Source organism: Parasteatoda tepidariorum, chromosome 3, assembly GCF_982258835.1.
Source record: "Parasteatoda tepidariorum strain Cologne lab strain chromosome 3, Ptep-v5.0, whole genome shotgun sequence".
Lineage (NCBI taxonomy): Eukaryota > Metazoa > Arthropoda > Arachnida > Araneae > Theridiidae > Parasteatoda > Parasteatoda tepidariorum.
This window is the reverse complement of record NC_141757.1, coordinates 25,411,349-25,428,885: the sequence shown is the minus strand read 5'-3', so window position 1 is coordinate 25,428,885 and position 17,537 is coordinate 25,411,349. Positions and strand designations below refer to the sequence as shown.

At 29.9% G+C, this 17,537-nt stretch overlaps 1 protein-coding gene across 2 annotated transcripts in view; it reads left to right on the top strand.

Moving 5' to 3' along the window:
* LOC107436825 (uncharacterized) overlaps positions 1 to 17,537 on the top strand; it is a 222,406-nt gene that overhangs the window by 61,540 nt on the left and 143,329 nt on the right. For both annotated transcript variants that reach the window (XM_043039220.3, XM_043039221.3), the window contains exon 3: positions 4,688 to 4,790. In XM_043039220.3, coding sequence (XP_042895154.2) covers positions 4,688 to 4,790 — 103 coding nt within the window. The remainder of the gene's footprint in view (positions 1 to 4,687; positions 4,791 to 17,537) is intronic.

Here is a 17,537-nt window from a genome sequence, read left to right as displayed (position 1 = left end):
TTGAGAGGGAATACCCAAGTTTCATTCCAAAGGGAATTTTTCAAGACGTGCCCCCTTCTTGTCAGTGATAGTAAAAGAATGGTTAAAGTTGTCATTCATTTTTATAATTTCACTATAACTTAAAAAACATCTTTCAAAAATCTGCTTTAAAATCATATTGCAAATGAAACACACTGCACTTTAATAGTTCAATACATGCGTAATTGCTGGAGCATTGCGCATCTTGTAAAGTATATTTTTTAGTGATAGTGAAATAAATTAGAATTTTTTAAAAGTTAGTGGCACTTATTAAAATCAATGGCACATGAAAACTTTACACGTTGCTCGTTCTTTTATGCAGATAAATGTTTAAATTATTTATATGGGCACCTTAATCAAAACCCTTTAAACATAAACTTATTAAACAAAAAAATTTGTTTACTGATAAATCTAAGAAATTAATACGTCCAAAAACGTCTTATGTTGATTTCCTGTAGCATAATCAAAGCCAGCGCTATGGATGTCAAATTACTAACCTGTAAATTAGTCAAATATCAAAAGTATTCGCCAATTTTCGAAAGTCTTTGCTAAATACAAGTCTTAAAAAATTTAAATTAAAATTTTTAGATTAAAAAGTAAAATTGTTTTCCCATTGAAAATTATTTTACGGTAGTTTGTTTCAGGCTTATATTATTTGGACCCAATTCTAATTGGTTACGCGGCGCATCTACCGAAAATTACTGTAATCGAATAAAAAATACTGATTTGTTTAGAAAAATTCTTTTTGACGTAACTTTAAGGATCGAGTTAAATATAAATATTTTTTTCCACTGGAAAAAATAATTCGCCAATACTTTCGCTGAAACGCAATTATATTCGACAAATTTGCGATTTTATCGCATTTGGCGAGGTGGCGAATGCTTAGCGAGGGCCCTGCATAATTATTAGGATCGGGTAGATTTTCTATGTAAGAGAGCTTACTAGCTCTTTTATACAGAAATATGTTTGAATTATTTATACGGCATGATAATCAAAATCATTTAAAAATAAACTTATTAAACAAAAAATCGAATCTAGTTTATTAATAAATTTAAACTGTTAATATAGCTTACAATCTTAAGAAAACGTCCTACATGTGATTTATTATTATTAAGATCAGATGTATTTACAGTGATAAACAGTTATTATTAATTAGGTAGGTTATTGAATATGGTTACTTTGGAAAAAAAATTAATAAAGTATTTTCATAATTATGTAAAAATAGCTAGATTCACATATTATGCACCATTTTATTCTGTTAACCCTAACAGTAAGTTATATAATTGTACATTAAATGTCAAAAACTAGCGAAATAAACCCCCAGATTATGTATAATTAAGCTCATAATTCATTAACATGAATGCTGATAATGGTAGAATGCGTGTCATTATCTAATTGTTGCATAAGCTCTCTATAAATTACGCGTGATTGGTTGCTCTGTGCTTAATATATATGTCTACTCTATTTAGAGTATTAACCATATACTAATAAAGGATTATTCTTGTTTGGCATGATGTAATCTGGAACATATTCAAATAACGAATTAAGTGTGGCATTTTGAGTTTATTCAATAATTATTAATGTTTAATTCATTTCAGAATTAGTCAGTATATTTTGCTATCACCTTAACGGTGCATTAATTTTTATTTTCCTATATTAGCATGCAGTTTCAAAATGTTATGTTTAGAAGTTTGGCTATATACTCATAGGAAACAGACGTTGAGAACAGTGCATTGTATAATAATTGGGGCTGACATACCAACTTGCTCCGAACAGCGTAAAGATATTTTCGAGTGGTAGTCTTTTAATGTAAGGTTTTTGGTTTAGTTAATTCCACTTATAGGGTTTTTACTTACCACTACTAAGTATTTTAAAGGCTTGTGTGATACGCCACTTTGTTACAGTTTATCCGAGAAAACTCTAATTCTAGAAAAAACAAAATTTTAACTGTTGTGACTGTTCAGCGCGCAAAAAGAATAAAAGGCGTTCCGTCGTGCTGATACTTCACTCTCATCTGCAAACAAAAAACTAAAACTTTGAGCAAATTGCTTCTTTATTTTGACCTATACTATTTCCTCGAGAAAAAGGCATGAATCTCATCCTCATCTGCAGTCAGCAGTTTTTGAGCAAGCTGCTTCTTATTATTTCCATTTATTTAAATTTTCTCGAACAAAGTGCTCGAACTACCTGCCAAACGCTGTGCAAAGCGTGGAGGTAGCGGGTTCGAATCCCGCTGTTTGTTGCTCTGGATGTATCTTTGTTTTGTCCTTCTCTGCATTGTGCTATCAGTTCTTCTATGTGACAAAGATTTATAAACGTAAATTGAGCACAAGCCTACACATGTGTGTAATTCCAATAAACCAATACGGTTAATCCGTGTATTTCAATAAACCAAATATACGTAATTCCAATAAACCAATAAATATAGTTAAGCCGTGTTGAACCCTTAAAAATATGGCAAAATTAACCGAAATCTTCAAATTTTAGTTTGTAGTTCTCTATTATTTTTTAAAACATTTTATCGAATCCGGAGCAGCTGACGTCTCTGATATTGAATTCACATTGATTTAAATTAAGACCTTACCAATTATAAAAATTCATTGAGTCAGGTTTCTACATAAACAATTCATCAACTCTATTAACCCTTTGCACTCCGATGTCACCTCTGAGGTGCCATCTATAATTACCAATCAGAAAATATTTTTTTTTATAATTTTACAATTAGTAACCATATAATTTTAAGAATTTTAAAAATTAAATAAAAATTGTAGTGTGTATTTTAAATGATTTAGCACTTGCATTAGTTCAAACAGCATTTTAAAGTACTAGGAGTGCAGATGGTTAAGTCATGTAGTACAAAAGGCATGGCTAATGGGGCACCAGCAAGTGACGTTGTGCGGGTATCTCTATCCTGATTGGTTGTTGAAACGCGTCATTTGTTTACGTTAGCAACTGTTCTTTCCATTCTATTTCGAGTAAGGCAAACCCGCCAAGTATCACTCTTAAGTGACATAATCTATATAATCTAATATATATAATTCTCTTACGTGGCTCCCAAATTTAGGCTGTATTTCTTTTCCGCCAGTGGCAACAGTTTTCATTTTTAAAGAAGTACTTTGTGTAACTAAATAAGATTCTTTTCACAACACTTAAATATTTACTTTATTTTCTTCATATATACAGAGAACAGTCGGCAAAGAATTCTGTTAGTTTAAAAAACATTTCGCTAAAAAAATAACGAATTCTAAAAGAAATAAAAAAAATAAACAACTTAAAAAATAAAAATGCTGTTGCCAGCCATAGAATTTTTCGAAAGTTAACTTAGCAACATAAATTAAAATGACAAAGCGCAACTAGATCAAAATTATGATACATGAGTGCTTGACGTAACAAATCCTTCAATTCTATAAGTGTTGTATCGCCAAATGCCCAGATAATATTGAAATGTACAGGCTTAGAATTTTCTGCAGTGAAAAGTTTTCGGAACTTCAGTATTCTTCAAAAAAGTATACAAGAGCTAAACGTTAAGAACGTATCCAATGAGCGAGCAAAGCGAGCATTGGATTGCGAAGCAATCCGAAATGAACTGCGAAAGCAGTTCCAGGGGTTGACGAGCGCCAGCGAGCAGGGGGCGAAGCCTCCTAGTATGAATAAAATCTGTTATATAATCTGAATAAAGATTTTTTTGACAAATATTCTTTCACCATATATTTCTTATTTAACACAAGGACAGACACGAAGCCATTTGGAACATAAACAAATCAATTTTGTATCGAAGTTGCCAGGTACACAAAACAAAAATATATCCCGGTTACAATAAAATACATAAACAAATAATAAATATAAGCTAAGTGAAAGCCGTAGACGGGAAAGAACTATATTTCAACAAATTCGAGGTGTGATATGGTGCTGTATTTAATTAATTTCACGTTAATGAACATTCTAACTTATGTGGAGAAACTTAGCTCCAATTTAACACGTCATTTTGTTTATAACTATCAGCTGACGCTGACGTCATAGGTCACGTGTGTGGGTATCCCGAGATCTTCTTCTTGAAGTGCAAGTACCCAATTTCGGCAACTTTATTTTTTAAATGAATTTGAGAAATTGATCCATTGTGCTCTTAAAACCTAACCAGCATGCCCGAGGTTTGCAACTATATTTCTAAATGTATATATATATGTATATATATATATATATATATATATATATATATATATATATATATATATGTATATAAATGTATATGTATATAAATGTATATATTATGATAATTTTAAAAATGTTCGATTTAAATAATTTTGTTTAAAAAAAATTTTAAAAAAATTATCAATTTCAATATAATTTAACTTTCAAAAACTAATTTTAGGAGCAGATTTACAATGGTCTTCAGCATCTTCTTCTTTTAAAAATTTAAATCTTGGTGATTTATATATATATATAACCTCAACTCAAAGTTTTGTGTTCACCGTATTGTGTTGAAAATCTTGCAAACATTTTTAATCTCATCTATCTAAAATCTATATTTTATATTTAGAATTCTATATATTTAGAATTACACATATTGTTTGCTAAAGGCATATTTATCATTATATTTGAAGAATTTTGAACCGTAAACTTATGAATGCTTTCAAAACTGTTTTCAATATAGTTTATTTCTTTTTAATAGACATGCTGACATTGAAGAGATATCGTTTCCTGCTTCAGTGGAACTTCCTAGAAGACATGTCACTTTTTATTCTGATGTTGATAGCGATTCTTCCCTCTCTGGGGTAAGTAGGGATTTTTGAAATGAAAAGTCCCTCTATTTCTTTTTCATATCACCTGCCGAACAGAGATGTTTTCTTTTTAAAATGAGTCTGACATAAAGTTTTAAAAAGCCTGAAACCTGAAAGTATATAAAAGCATTTGAAAAATAAATTTCACTCTGATTTTTAGCATGAAACTTTTAAAATAACAACTATTCATTAAAATGTGGACTTTTGAAAACCTATATGTTAGTTTTTTAAAAAAAGTAAAAGTCCTGGAAGAAATTAAAAAAAAAATTGAAAGAAACGTTTTTAAAACAAGAACTTTCGAAGAAAAGGTAAATTTGTAATTAAACTTTATTTTTTGATTATTGTTTTTGAGGAAAAAAGTATGAAAAGCGTGAAATAGTATATAATTTTTATTTTATTAAATATTCTCTTATGTCGTAAATATATAAATATATTATGTTATGAATATATTGTATTCTCCAATGTTATTATCTCTTACGTTACAAAAATTATTTTTAGCCATCTGATTTAAGCTCTAACCTGCTTTTGAACGGTGTGAAGTAACAGAGAGATATCCGTTACTTGTGTTGGAGTGACCCGTAAAATTTTTCCAAAAAATTTCTGATAATTATCGATAAATAATGGATGTTTATAGCGTGAACAATACTAATAATCATACTAAATATACTTGGTTACAATTTAAACGCAACGTAAGCCTTATTTCACTTATTTCATAGTTGCATTTCATTTTGAGTTGTGACTTGTGTAGCGAAATTACCATGAATATATTGTAATACCTATTTTTTCTTAAGATCTTCGCACTTTAAGATCTTCTATAATTAATTTAGGTGCGATGCATGAAAATAGACATTAATTGTGGGATCTCAATAATTCTTTTTTTTTTTTTTTAGGGAATGGTTTATTTATATTATTTTTAATCTTATTTTATCTCATCTACTTCAGTTTCTTTTCTAAAAGAAACGTAGTTTTAATTGTTAATTCAATTATTTATTAAAATGTTCTCGAACACTAGATGATTCCATCGTTGGAAGACTTGCTTGAGGATGATTTAGTTTTCCAACGAGATTCAGCTTTATCAGATATCAAAGCTATGTATCAAAATGAACTAAAATCTTGATGTAGCAACGCAAAATTACAGTGGTCAGTTAATTCGTCAGATCTTAACTCAATTAAAAATTTGTGAGGCATAGTAAAGAAAGAAACTACAAGAAGTTGCTTCTACAAACAAAGCTGAGCTAGTACAGATTATTAAATCTACTTGGGCTAATGTAAACAAAAATGACTGCCTAAAACGTGTTCTTTTAAAGCAAGATAATTTATTAGCCGTGATCACAGCTCAGGACAGTGCTTCAAAGCTTTAAGTAACTTTTTTCTCCGTTTATAATTGAATTTTAGTGTTTATAATGAAATATTCTATTATTTTGCATCACATAAAATTTTATTCTAATATTTTTATTATTTTTTTTTTCAAAAATAAACTGTATAATTAATCTAGATTTTATTTTGATTTTTTAATTGTTTAAATATACTTTGAAATATGTAAACTTGACTGGCTAAATTTGTAACTTAATTTTGGTTAGTAAAAATCTAATAGAGTTTTTAATCTCGAATTTTTTAATTATTCTAATATTTCGAATCAAAGCTGTAGAAAGTCATCACCAATTCCTTTGATAAAACCATTGTCACGACTCTTTTTCGCATAGAACTTTCCGTGATAATTCCCTAAAAACCTTTAGCTTGTAATCATAGGGCAAATATGAGCAATGTTCATATACCCAATGATTAAAAGAGATGGGGAAAGAAAATAAGTGAATTAACTTTCTAAGTCACTCAATTAAACATTTTATCGCTAATAAAATCTTTCTAACATTCAGTAAATACTGGGCATGTAAGGATAAAACACTGTTGTGTATCACGGTACACCTGTGAGTAATACGGAATTTGTCACGCAAAATTTATTATTCTGTTTTATTTCTATTGAAGAAAGATGCAGATAGGTTTGCGTGTTGCATGTCTTTGAACGCATACAGTGGGCATGTCAACCACACGATGCATGGATTCTGATTAAAAATAAATAAAAATACTGATGAAGTTTTATTCAAATACAAAATTCTTATTCAAATACCCCTGTTTGCTACCGCTCACCAATCCCGATTATTGCTTCGCAATAATTGTTGTTTCTTTTGCAAGAAACAGTTTTTTTTTCTTACAAAAATTTTAATTATTCTCTTAACCTGTAGCAAAATAATGCGTAGATTAAGGTTTCAAGGTTCCAATAAGGATTCAAGGCTTTAAAATTATTTCAACTATCGTTTTTCTAATTTGCAGAAGTTCGAACTAGTTATCTGGTATGAAAAGAAATTAAAGTTTCTAACAAGCCGACAAATCTGTGTAGGGGTCAGGTAACTGGCTTTGCATCAGAGAGGTTTTGGATTCGATTCCCGGGCAAGGCATGGATGCTCTTTCATTCTCTGTACTATCCTTACTGTGATAGCAACGGTGGCCCACCTAATATGGTGCCCCGAAAGTGACCAACAATTTTGCCTTTCAGATGTCTGTATTGACGCCATGTCATTCCCCAGGTGGGCAATGGAACAAAAAAAAGTTTCTAACAATTTTCTTCAGTTTTGAAAAATGCTGAAAGCGTTTGGATTATGATACTTTACGGATTTAAGATAATCTCAACTTGTTTTCGCTTTAAGAACAGTTAAATAAACCTTGGCATATTCGGGTGCCCACCTAATATGGTGCCCCCGAAAGAGTGACCAACAATTTTGCCCTTCAGATGTCTGTATTGACGCAATGTCATTCCCCAGGTGGGCAATGGAACAAAAAAAAAGTTTCTAACAGTTTTCTTCAGTTTTGAAAAATGCTGAAAGCGTGTGGATTATGATACTTTACGGATTTAAGATGATCTCAACTTGTTTTCGCTTTAAGAACAGTTAAATAAACCTTGCCCTATTCGGGTGCCCACCTAATATGGTGCCCCCGAAAGAGTGACCAACAATTTTGCCTTTCAGATGTCTGTATTGACGCAATGTCATTCCCCAGGTGGGCAATGGAACAAAAAAAAAAAAGTTTCTAACAATTTTCTTCAGTTTTGAAAAATGCTGAAAGCGTGTGGATTATGATACTTTACGGATTTAAGGTATCTGACTACTAGCGACAACTTTTTTTAAAAATATTGCTTGAAATTAACTTTTAAACTCATTTTTTGATTGAGTTTAGGTGGAAACTTATAAAATTGGCTAAAAACTTTTCTGGGAATATATATTTTTTGAAAAAATTGGTAATTTCATGCATTAATTAGGCGTTTTTTGTACATTACGGAAAAAGCTGTAAAACTTATTCTAATGCATAAAATAAAAAATCCTTCTACAATTATATTCAAAAGACATTTATCTATGTTATAAACTATTATCTATGCACTATTTCTATTTATTTGTATGTTATGATCCAAAATGCTTTAAAGTACAAATTTTTCGAAAAAGTTACATGTATCACAGAATCAAAACTATCATAAAAAATGTAAATATACAAAATTTTCTTAATCCTTAGTTCCAAACATGTGTTTTATATTCTTAAACACTGGTACAAAATTTTAGAGAATTATCTTGAAAACTTTTTTAGTTATCATCTTTGCGGTGACATCAAAAACGAAAAAATCTGATTTTGAGAAAATTGCATTTAAAGAATTAAAACCAAAATTTCAAAAAATTATATTGCCAAAATCATCTAAAACTAATTTGTATTAGAAGAATAAACTCTTGTTTAGTACAGATCAATAATAATTAACTTTTCAAGTTACTGTAATTTTAATTTTGGAGCCATTTAGTAATTGCCAATCAGACAATTTTTAACGTTAAAATTTCTAATTACTGACATATATGCATTCAACATTTTAAAATAATATACTAGATTAAATGTGTTACATTAAATGATTTAATTTTTTTACAAATATATTTTTCCTTTTAATGTTGTATATCTTTTGAAATATATAAGTCGAATTATATAATATAAACAGCATATATATTGCATAATATAGAATGCAAAGACTTACGAAAAATATTTAAAATACAATATATGGTAAATAAAAGTATAATTCATATAATTATTCATCACATATGCTGGTTTAAAATCCACCATATGAATATGTTAAACCTTCTTTTTTTTCATATTTAGTACATTTAGTTTTTCGTACTGCTTTTCTTTTTTTCCGAGCTAACTTCGTCAATGGTAAAGAATGTCGTATAGAGCTCGAAATACGTTCTTTATCAAAGTTAATGATTTCTTTTGAAAGTATTTCATGAAAGTAAAAATTGACATTTTTAAACACAGATAGTAAACCACTATGCCCTGAATTGAAGAGAATTACAGCTAGATAAGTTCCTAAACGAAATGTTTCAAGTCCAATAAAAGTATCTTTAGGCAAAATATTCCACAAAATGTTGTTATAACTTTCGTTACAATTTTGTGTCTTACCATGGAGACACTTTTGTAGTAGAGTTGTACTACACAGTTTTAAATATGTCGGTTTGATTAAATTGACAATTTTATTTGGTAATCCAGTTCCATTTTCTTTGAGAGATTTTCCTATTGCTTTTGCACTTTGAAAACGACACCAACTTTCAATACCTTCGGGGCATTGGCCATGATAATGATTATCCTTGCCAGACACACTATGATAAAATGCAGCTATTACACCACTTATCATGTTTTGCAGATTACCTGCATTACTTCTTACAGCAATACCATAATAATTTTGGATTTTGTCTATCAATTTATCAGTTAATTTACCTTTGCCTCCTATGCCTTTAATCTTTTTCTTCAATTTACGCAAACTTCCACCTACACGTTTCTGGACGTGTCCAATACATTCTAGTTTCATTACTGAATTATCACCATAAAAGTTTTTTACGCTGTCATACCCTTTCGAGTCTCCGTCACCATAATATTCACTGTATTGCACATTTTTTGCATTTGACCGTTCAAAGATGCGATAAGCACCAACAACTTCCATATTACCAGCGGAACCTTTATAGTTTGCACAGATATGATCTGATGACTTGTTACCTTTTGAGCATATCCGACAATACTGTGACATGACTTCAACATCTAAAATTTTACCAGTGTCGATGGAAATAGCACTAACACATCCATTTAATGATGAGTATCCTCTGCGTTGCCATGTCCCATCGACAGATATTCCACATTTAGCAACATCTCGTGAACCCATAACTTCATCTAAAGCAGATTTCATGTTAACTTCTGCACAGTGTTCAACGATTTTCAACAGTTTTTTTTCTTGCTTTCGAAAAGCACCCTTTGCTAGAAAGGGTAAACAGAGAAAAGCACATAACTTTCTTCCAGCTGAAAATCCTTTCCCGATTAAACGTAGCCCTAAAACAATTGATGAATTAATACAGCAAGAATTTTTTTGTTTCTCTGTCGTTGAAAATGCTTTCACAAAAGGACAATGCTTGCATTTAATAGTCATGTTTGAGCATAACCCTGTGATAGAGTCTTCTACCAGTTCTAATCCAAGAGAGAAGCAGTCAGGGCAACAAAGCATGGAAAATATAGCAATTAAATTTGCCAAACTGATAATTCTATTACCTTCTAAAGATTCAGGTTTATCTTTAAAAGAATTTTTTACCTCTTCATAGCCAGATTTTAACTTTTTGGCACTGGCAGAATCAACTTTAGCATCAGCTGATGTGTTAGCGATCTCATTACTACTAGCACCAGAAGTAAAGCGATTTCCGTGAAATTTTCGCTTCTTAGACGGCCTAGATCTAGCCTTAGGCATAATTTTCAATAATGTTGTCTTAAAAAAGACAGTTTTTGATCAAATAAATCCAAATAATAATTAAAATACGAAGAAAAAGTATTATTCCAACGAATGTAAACAAAGAGAAAATCAACAATTAATCTACTATGCTGTTGCCAGATTTCAAGGCATTTATGAACTATATTAAAAAAATATATATCTCCAAACACAATTATGAACTTAAACTAATTAATATTTTTAAAAATATTAAATTAAAACACCAAAAAATATAATAATTCGCTAAAATGTAATGACTTCCGGTTTCGATTTCTAACTTCCGGTTTCATTTTATGGAACTCTCTTCACACAAAAACTGCTGTAACTTCATAAATAATGTGAATAGAATAAAAAGTAAGGTATTTTTAGAAAGTAGAAAGTAGCAGGATTAATAATTGCAAATAAAAAAAAATCGATTTTTTCGTCACAATTAGCATTTTTGTGGTAGTCAGATACCTTAAGATGATCTCAACTTGTTTTCGCTTTAAGAACAGTTAAATAAACCTTGCCCTATTCGGGTGCCCACCTAATATGGTGCCCCCGAAAGAGTGACCAACAATTTTGCCCTTCAGATGTCTGTATTGACGCAATGTCATTCCCCAGGTGGGCAATGGAACAAAAAAAAAAATTTCTAACAATTTTCTTCAGTTTTGAAAAGTGCTGAAAGCGTGTGAATTATGATACTTTACGGATTTAAGATGATCTCAACTTGTTTTCGCTTTAAGAACAGTTAAATAAACTTTGCCCTTATTATAAAACAGTATAATCCATCACAGTTAAAGCAATTTCTTGAAAGAAATTTCAAGTGAATTATATTCTTAAAGGTTTTCTTTTCAACATTTACGTTAAACTAGTAACAATAAATCAACTAAACGAAATACTTAAATGGTGTCTGTAGACAAATATGTGAACTTAAATTATGATTTCAAGTTTTTTGAACTCAAATAGAAGGAAGATACTCTAACACAGATTAATAGTTTCTGTTGATACACCCCACAAAAAAATTCGCTCCTCTTAATGTTTTAGAACAGTTTTATTTTAACATCCTTAAAAGAACAGATTACAAAAGCCATTTCAATGGAAATCATTTTACTCCGTTCACGCCTGCTATTGAAAAATGCTAGTTCGTGCTGGTGTTTCAACTTCTTAGGAATCTGGAGAGAGAAAAAAATAGCAAACACTATTTCATTCTTAACAATAGTTTTCTTGTAAACATGTATTCTTTTCATATCTGAGGGTGGATAACTAATGGAAGTCGTTATTTAATTTTTGAAAAACGGCGGAACAAATCATGCAAATTCTATAGTAAGTCGAATTTTTGTTTTGGCCTTTGAAAAGTTAACCTCATGCGTTAATTTTGTAGGTCGTGTAAATATGTGTCGAAGTTGCAGTTATTTATCTTTTCTAATATAAATGTTTTGATTAATGCTTTTTTTTCTCTTTTTTTTTGCTAATATTTCATAGATGTTTTTACTACGGATTGCAATTTGGGATTAAATTTTTTTTTTATTTAACACATTAAAGACCAGTGCAATTTTACAATTTAGGGCTGAATGTTTATAAAAATATAAAATTTAAATATAAATAAAATATAATTAAAAATATAAATAATTAAAATATAATAATAATATATATAATAATAATAATATATAATAATTAAAAATATAAATAATAATATATAATAATTAAAAATATAAATATTTATAATAATATAAAAATGTTTTGATCTAAAATTAGGCAACTGTGATATACAGCTAAAATGGCAACAAGCACTAGAAAATATCAAACAATTCTTAGCATAAACACTGTATCGATTTTTTGTTATTTTAAAATACTTTTTACTAAACAGCAAAATGCAGAGATGCCAACTTGCTCCGGACAGCAAGTATATATTTTATAGCGGCAGTTTATCTATTGTAATTCTTGGTTTAATAAATTCAATTTAGTAGATTTTTATCCACCACTATTTCTAAATAATATGTAGGCTTATATTATTCACCACTTCAAAAGACTTTTAAAAAAAGGGGGATAAAAGCGAGTAGCAGAGATCCCCCCCACATCATCATCAACAGTCAACAGTCAGTCAAAACTTTTAAAAAGCTAACAAAAATAGTCAAATATTTGCAAAATTTACTTTGTAGTTATTTACCGTTTTTTTAATTCTTTAGGCGTGTCCAAAGCAGTTGGCGTCTATGAAAATGTTGCGTTTTTGCTTGAATAGTCTTAAATGAGTTTATTAAGTATTTTCATTTTTGGTCTATTACTAAAAAACACACTCAGAAACATTAATTGTTTTTTTTTATCTTAGTCGAAGATTTTTATTGAATGTTTAAAAATGGCTGCATATTTTAGTTAAATTTTGAAGAAAAAAAAGAAGCTATAATCTGTTTTTATTTAAATTTTAAAAAAAATCCTTCTTTTCTTAAGAAAATTAGACAAAAAAGCGTTAGTAAGTATTTGATTAAGTAAAGCAAATATATAGCTTTCGATTTTAACTTTTTTTTATTATTCTAAAATCACATCAGGAAAATATCATCCGTAAACAAGGCAACCAACTTTCTACGCTTTTTTGGAAAATATTCTTATAAACTAATGTTTTTGTTTGTGTCATTGTTTTACAAATTTGATTTAAAGTTATTTTCTACACCACTACATGTTTAATGGTTGAAAACTTCATATGTAACGCCACTTAGTTCCAGCTCTTCTCGTGGTGAGGCTTTTAAAATGTTGGCAAAGTTACCAAAAAATCTGAAAGCTTTTGTTTCTAATTGTCAACCACTTTATAAAATATTTTGCAAAAAGCGCAGTACTTGGCAGCCTTGAATAAATTATGTTTCGCCTCGCTGCAAAGATTTGTTAGCGCAAAACTAATTAAAATGAAAAATTTCTGCAACGAAATTATGTTTTTTACAAATAATATGCTATTTTCAGAACTGCTGTGTAAGTTTGCATCATTTTCTCACGACTGTTAGGTCAAGCTTAGTCTTAACTTTAGACATCGCAGTCTATGTATATTCAGAAAGTGTAGCAAAACGTCTATCTGGAGAAAAGCCACAAAGTTGGGAAAATAAAAAGCGTTTGTAGTTTAATTTTTTAATATTTTAACCCTTTCGCGGCGACTGTCACAAATACGTGCCAGCATAAAACCGTATCAATCAGGGTAAAAAGATAAAACTTGTAACCAAAGTATTTCTTTAGCAGTTTATTTGTGGGCGGGGTAATGATAGTTTGCTTTATTTAATTCATCACTACTTAGTTCGAATTAAACACGTGGATTTAGTTCGAATGAAACACACTTTTAACACACGTGGATTGGATGTGTTCGATTTAAAGTGAAAGCAAAAATAAATCTGTCAAATTAGCTATACCCAAACTTAAACTACTGCTTTTTATTTTTAACCATCCTGATACTGATTCCTTACAAATACATTTATGACTTACCCGTCCCGAAAGGGTTAAAACTTACTCCAATGCTGCATTATCGAGGTTCATGAAAATTAAAAAATTAGAATAAGGCATTGATTTTGATAATTTTCTCCTAACTGAAAAAATTTCGCCAAACGGCGTTTTTTTTTTTTTTTTTTTTTTTTTTTTTTTTTTTTTTTTTTTTAGGCTTAATAACTTTTTAAATATTTAAGTAATTTGTCCGTTCTAAAGTTCAGATAATTTTTCACATAAAGATGGCATATCTAGTTTAAAAATGTAGCTTTGCTGAAAGTTTAGGACATTTAAACTGTGTTTTTTTTTTAAATTTTCCTTGGCGGAAGAGCTTCAAAAAACCATATGAATATGAAATAAAATCTCACCACTCAAATAAGTGTTCCATCACTTTTAACAAGACTTTACTTTTGCTTTTTATTTATTCATTCATTTAATTTTGTTCTTAAGTTAACAGTATTGTGGATTCATCAATGATTGCTTAATATGTACACAAAAGCTCGTGATCTTGTAATCCAGCTGATGTCTAAGTTCCATGTCTAGTTCTTTCCATAAAGGTTCTGTCGTCGCATAAAATAAAGTTTTTTTTTTTTGTTGCGAAAATTATGCTATTTTCAAAGCTGTTGTGTATTCGCAACAGTTGTCCATGACTATTAGGTCAAGTTAACGTGCCAGCGGCATAAACCTGCGTTAAGATGTCCACGCGGAAACCGCAGCACGGGTTAATACTGTTAGGTCAAGATAAATATATCTTTTACTTGGGCTCTCTATGCTAATTCTGAAAATGTTTCAAAACGTTAATATGAAGAAAAGTAAATGTTCTTAGGAAATGAAAAGCGTTTGTGATCGATTTTTTTTAATAATTAGGAAGTTTCTACAACTTCTTCTTATCGGGGCCCATAAAAACTTGCAAGGAAGGAAAAAAAATAGGTGGCAAGATTTCTCTTTTTTGTAAGGCTTCTAAATGACATAAAGACGTATATCCTTATCGTGATTACCACAGAATGTTTAGGGATTGTATGACACGTGACTCCACACGTGACTTATACATGTGAGTGCTAGTTAAAGCGAAAAAAAATATCTACTGCGCATAGTCACCTTCTTTTTTTTAATCAATTGAAGAGCTTGGGTCAATGTAATGAAAAGTCACATTTTCAAATGATTCATTGGAATAACGTTTGTTTAAACACTACGATTACCATGCAGGCAATAACATGTTTCTGTGTGCTATGCTATTATCTATTCTGCATACTTGTAAAGTACCTATTTAAAAATATTAAAAAGAGATGTTGTTTTTGCAAAACAAGTTACCATTGGAGATGCTGTTACTTACTATCAAGGCTGTCAACTTTCTGCGCTTTTTGTAAAAATTCATTCTAGTCGTAGCTAAGTTTATGTTTTAATGTATTATTTTTTTTATTCATTTAAACTTATTGCTCACTCCACTACACATAAAGGATTTAAAAGTTCATATGCAACGCCGTTCTATTTCAGCTCTCTCGTGGTGAAATTTTTAAAAATGTTGGAAAAATTACAAAAAAATTCTTAAAGCTTTGGTTTTTAAATGTCTACAAAATAGTTTGCAAAAAGCGTAGTAATTGACAGGCCTGCATTACTATACTGTCCCTGGCATTGCTTAATGGCATTTTTATAATTATTTATCGATGGAACAAAATAAACAAAACGCACTTTTTAGGAATATTATTAATTATTCAAAGAAACCAATTATTTCGTATGAAATGTAATTCATATTCAATTAATTTGTCATCAGACCATTATAAGCATAAGTTTCTACGGAATAAAAAAAATTTTCTGTTTGTCTTAAAAGAGTATTAAAAAAAGAATGAAAATAAAAGTGGTCCTTTACCGTATTGTTAGAAGTGATATCATCTATTGTTTTCTTTTTGTTTGTTTATTTAAGAGCATGAAACAATTGCTTACTCAGATAGAATCCGTTTAAAAAAAAGGAAGAGGGAAAAATGCGATGATTCACCAGAAAACTGTGAGCAGTGTGTCACACATCACCTGGCTTACGTCACGTGAAGGATTACCATTTTGGCTTGAAGCTCGCTCGTATTGGAGAAAAAGATTTATCTTCGATTATTTCTAATTTTGTTTTGTTTGCTTCTAAGTGTCTTTTCTGTTTTTCATTGAAGTAGCGTTAACCTTTGGCTTGAAGCTCCCTTGTATTGGAGAAAAAGGTTTGTTTTCGATTAAGTTGGAAACAATTTTTTTTTCCAGTTGCATAAGATTTTTGAACGGATCTTAGATAATTAAGCTTCGCTAATTTCAAATTTGCAGACGTTTTTTCTTTATAAGATACAATATTTATTCTATTACCTGACGAACATTTTTTATTTTTATTTTTAAATTCTCTCGGGGTGACTAAAGAGGTGAAAAAAGAACAACATTTTATTTACATAATAATTTTCAGACGATCATTTCTTGTTCCACAAAATGAAGACGTTGCTATGGCAACTCGGCAGTTTTAAAAGAAATCAAAAGTTAGCTTTTGGCTTACATAAAAAGTAATTAACAACTTTTAACAAGTAGGAAGATGGCAATAATACATTTCAGTTTATGATACGCTGCTTTAATGTCATATGTTTTGCCGTAAGTGTTATTTTCGAAGGATCAGGCAAGTGTAAATAAATATATATAAATCAATACGTTCTTTTTAAGATTGTACACCACATAAAATATAAACGAAACCGTAAATACCGTTTAAAAAAATTAATGTCATCTATATCTAGAAATACATTCGTTATAATTCGTAGTAACTTTTCAAGTCAATATATTAACATGTTCAGAAACTGCTACGATTACATACCTGCCTACTTGTACGGGCGTTGAAAAATATTTTACATAGTGGTAGTAAAACAACAAATAAATTTGGAAGAATTTTCTAAAAACTAGACTATTAAGACATCTACAAGTATAATTAGCCATCAAATAGATCTTATGTACTCATTTTTTTTAAATTATTGATTCGTCGTGGTAGTTTAAAAATTTTGTTTTGAAACTTCAAGATTTCAATACGCCAAAACGCTAATGTTGCTACCACTAAGAAAATTATTTCTCAACGGCCGTACAAGTTGGCAGCTATGCGGTTAATAAGTAAACTTTTTGATTAAATAAATTTGATTTAAAGGGATTATCACCATCAAGACATATTGATATTTTAATACGCCAATGCCTGTAACACATAATTGATTGTTAATGGGGCCTCACGGTCCGAGCGCTAAGGACCTTCCGCCAAACACTCTGTAGCGTGGAGGTAGCGGATGCAAATCCTATTGCATCATTGGAGGCATTTTTTTGATGATTTTTTATAATTTGTGCTCTCCGTTCTTTAACTTGGCAACGGTTTGTAAGCAATAGCATTCAAGCCTGCATAAGTAGAGCAATAAATACTGTGTTAATTTGATTTTTAAAAAAATTGCAAAAATGATTTTGCTTAAGTGCAAACGATTATT